The following is a 4044-nucleotide window of genomic DNA, read 5'->3' as shown; positions in this document are numbered from 1 at the left end:
ATATAAACATACAGTAGCCTCAGTAAGTATTTGGACACTTTAGTCACTTAAAACTTCTAAATGTCATTACAGTAGATACAAAATATATGTATCATCATACAAATGATGCTCTTCGTTGGAATAGATTTGGAGAAATTTAACATTACATCATTTATTCACCAACAGATCCTCTGCAGTGAATGGGTGCCGTCAGAATCAAGAGTCCAAACAGCTGATAAAAACATCACAATAATCCACAAGTAATCCACATTACTCCAGTCCATCAAGTAACATCTTGTGAAGTGAAAAACTACATGTTTGTTGAAATAAATCCACCATTATCCATCAGGTTTTAACTTCAAACTGTTGCTTCCAGCTAAAATATGAGTGCCCTATCTATACTATTGCTTTTTCCAGTGAAAAAGTTGTCTCGTTTAAATGAGGAGTGAAATATGCACTGATCAAGCACCGTTTAAAAGGGAAAACAGTCCAAAACAGTTCTAAATAAATATTTTAGTGCATTTTCATGTGAGAGGACAACAGGGGATGGACTTTTTCACTGGAGGAAATGTTATTATGAATTATGGACTGGTATTTTGGCCAGAAGTGAAGGTTTAAAATTAATACGTACCTTAATGATGGATTTGTTTCTTACATACTTGCAGCTTTTTGCTTCACATGTTGATTGATGGACTGGAGTCGTGTGGATTATTGTTGTTTTTGTCAGCTGTTTGGACTCTCATTCTGACGGCACCCATTCACTTCAGAGGATCCATTGATGAGCAAGTGAAGCAATGCTAAATTTTCAGTGAAGAAACAAACTCATCTACATGTTGGATGGCCTGACGGTGAGAACATTTTCAGCAAATGTAAATTTTTGGGAGAACTAGTCCTTTAAAACCTTTTGCACAAAATTTGGTGTTAGATTTAACAGTACATACATCTTGAAACAGCTTTAAACTTCAGTGACTTTTTACAGACACCTTTGTGGTGCAACCACTATTTCTAACAAACACAGAAAGATATTTGCGTCAACAAATCAGTGAAGTTCTTTAAATAAACCAGTGAGAGAAGAAACTTTGCTGGCTTTGTTGCTATCTTCTCTCTTCCTCTTTCATTCTGTGTCATTACATCTGGCTGCCAAGAAGTAAGCAGAATGAAAAATGTATTTTCCCCCTCCTCTGTTTTCCTTCGGGCAGAACACTCTCTGACCACATGAACCACACAAGGACTCTAAACAGAGGCCAAAAAAAAGGCCAGGTATCAAAGACAGGCTAAAGGAACAGAGAAGGACTCTCGTGGGACAGGGAATTGTGTCCCTAAACTAGAAGTTCAAAGGTCAACTGAGCGCTTAAGAGCTAAAATGACTATATTCCTTCATAGGAAACTACAGCACAGTATTGGCATGTAGCAGCAATGCTCACTACTAAATCAATGCATTAGAAAAACCTTTAATAAAATAAATAAAAACAGAGGCTGGGCATGGGACCTAAAGTCTAAATGGAGCTTCTAGTGTAATAATGCAGCTAAAAAGTATAACTGTGAAATGTTATTAACAGTGCAAAGAAAGTGTACATGTCGCCCTCTGTTGGATATCATGAGAAATTCAGTTCAGTTGACTTCCAAACAAGTTCAAGTGTCATGGAAACACTTTGGAATACTTAAATAAATGAACTTTTCCACGACATTCTAATTTATTGAGATGCACCTGTACTGAAGCTAAGAATTAGAAAACAACTTCAAAAGCAGAAAAATTACCAATTGTCTTTTAATCCTACTTTTTTTCTTCTGTAAACCTGAATTAAAAATATACAACAAAAATGTAATGTAATCAATTAAAAACATGCTTAATATTGTACATTATTTTCCTTTGCATAAAAACATTATTTTTCTGGACTCTGCATTTGTGACTGTGGCCAGGTTAGCAAAAAGGTAAAATTAATACTCTTGCATATACTGAAGTATTTGGCTGTTGTGTTTGGCAAAAACCTGTAGAGTTTTTTTTTTTTTCTACTTCAGGATTAAATGTAAACTATATAAAACATACAAATATTTATACTGCGGTATTTCAGTGAAATTATCTCCAGTGCAATTATGTGTCAGCATTAATGCTGGCTAGTGACATGCTTTGCTTGAAAAAAATACTACTAATACAAAATAAAGGTACTACAATCACATACATACAGATTTATACCCAAATCTTCAACTCAAATTGCAGAATGATGCAGGTCTGCCAATAGTTCAGTTGTGCCTAGTTAAACCGTGCCAGGCATTAGCACACAACAGGCTGATAAGCTAAAACTAAACAGTACACTCACAAAAATAGTCTGTATATGACATGGTACAAATAAAATGTAAAGCCTTGATGATGTAAAAATAAGCAATCTCAGAGAGCCGTCTCTTTAGATTCTGCCACCGCTGGTGATGGATGGAAGGTCAGAATTTCTGTGAAGGTGAGTTCTGGGGTCAAGGAGGGAACAGAAGGAACAGAAAAAAAGAAACTGGTTATATGTTAACTCTCCGGAATAAACTATAGCACATTTAAGAGTAAAATACAAACTAAATAATGGAACAGTTCACCAAAAAATGGTGCCATCAGAATGAGAGTTGACAGTTGACAGTTGACAAAAATGCAATAATCCACAAGTAATCAACATGATTCCAGTCAATCAATTAACATCTTGTAAACCTAAAAAAAATAGATGCTTTTAAGAAAAAAATCCATCATTATGATGTTTTAACTTTAATCCATCACTTCTGGGCAAAATAAGAATCCATAATCCATAATAACGCTTCCTCCAGTGGAATAAGTCCATCCCCTGTTGTCCTCTCACATCAAAATCCACTGACATATTTTTTGAGAACTTTTTTGGACTGTTTTCATTTCTAAATGGTGTTTGATTGTGCATATTTCTCTCCTGATTCAGACAGCACAATTGCTTTAACTGGAAAAAGCAATATTACGGACAAAGGACTTGTATTTTAACCAGAAGCAATGGGTTGAAGATAAAAATGTTTTTTTACAAATACACAGCTTTTCACAAGTTGTTAATTGTTGGACTTGGAGTCATGTGCATTACTTGTAAATTATTGTAATGTTTTTATCAGCTGTTTGGACTCTCATTCTGACGGCACCCATTCGCTGCAGAGGATCCATTGGTGAGCAAGAGATTTAATGCTACATTTCTCCAAATCTGTACTAATTAAGTAAAAAACTCATCTACAACTTGGATGGCCTGAGAGTGAATAAATTCTCAGCAAATATTCATTTTGGAGCGAAGTATTCTATGATTGCCTGTTTATATCATGAAACTTGTTAAAATTGGTTGCCTAATCCATTACACCATTGCTGTGAATTTAAAGTCATTTAAATCTACTTTTCCACTGCTCCACTGACTGCTCTGCCTCATCCAGAGAATGATCATATGGTGGGGCCTCGGTCTCCTCCTCTGGTTCACGAAACTCAGAGAAGAAAGGAAGAGCCAGTCCCTCTGCCGCTGTTATTCTACTTTCAGGGTCCAAGAGCAGCATGCTGTCTAACACATGAATCGCTGAGAAGGAAATCAACACAGAGTCAATGACAAAAAATTATGTGACATTCAAACTTGTCTTCATCAAATGCATTCATGAAAGAGGTGCTTAGATCAAATAGTAGTTCATGCATTCCTTGGGAAACAAACTCATCACAGTCATGGGTTCAATTCCCAAGGAATGCATGAACTAATAAAGTGTACACCTTGAATGCAATAATAGTTGCTTTAAATAAAAAATCTGTCAAATTCATAAATGTAAATTAAGTTGATAAAAATCTATGGACATTTTATTTATGACATCAAAATTTTAGGTTTCTTTCTTTATAGTTGATAACATGATTTTTCACTTCTTTACTTCACAATTTCATTTAAAAATGGTGGTTATGGTAGTTAAATGGATTTTTAAAAGAACGTCTCGGTTACATGTGTAACCCTCGTTCCCTGAAGGAGGGAACGGAGATGTCACGTTGGTGACCGATGAATTGGGAATCTCGCCAGAGAGACCAATCCACTTCGAGTGTAACTAAACGAG

At 35.5% G+C, this 4044-nt stretch overlaps 1 protein-coding gene across 1 annotated transcript in view; it reads right to left on the bottom strand.

Annotated features, from left to right (window-relative positions):
• Positions 1-2321: 2321 nt before the first annotated feature.
• Positions 2322-4044, bottom strand: part of mapk12a (mitogen-activated protein kinase 12a) — a 15980-nt gene continuing 14257 nt past the window's right edge. The window contains exons 11-12 of the mRNA XM_016564382.1: positions 3357-3530; positions 2322-2439 (exon numbers count right to left, since the gene is read on the bottom strand). Of these exons, the coding sequence (XP_016419868.1) occupies positions 2366-2439; positions 3357-3530 (248 nt within the window). The 3' untranslated portion in view covers positions 2322-2365. The remainder of the gene's footprint in view (positions 2440-3356; positions 3531-4044) is intronic.

Source organism: Sinocyclocheilus rhinocerous, unplaced genomic scaffold (genome assembly GCF_001515625.1).
Source record: "Sinocyclocheilus rhinocerous isolate Xijiao unplaced genomic scaffold, SAMN03320098_v1.1 scaffold1311, whole genome shotgun sequence".
NCBI classification, from domain to species: Eukaryota; Metazoa; Chordata; class Actinopteri; order Cypriniformes; family Cyprinidae; genus Sinocyclocheilus; species Sinocyclocheilus rhinocerous.
The sequence above is the reverse complement of the archived record's forward strand: the minus strand, read 5'-3'. Positions and strand labels throughout refer to the sequence as shown.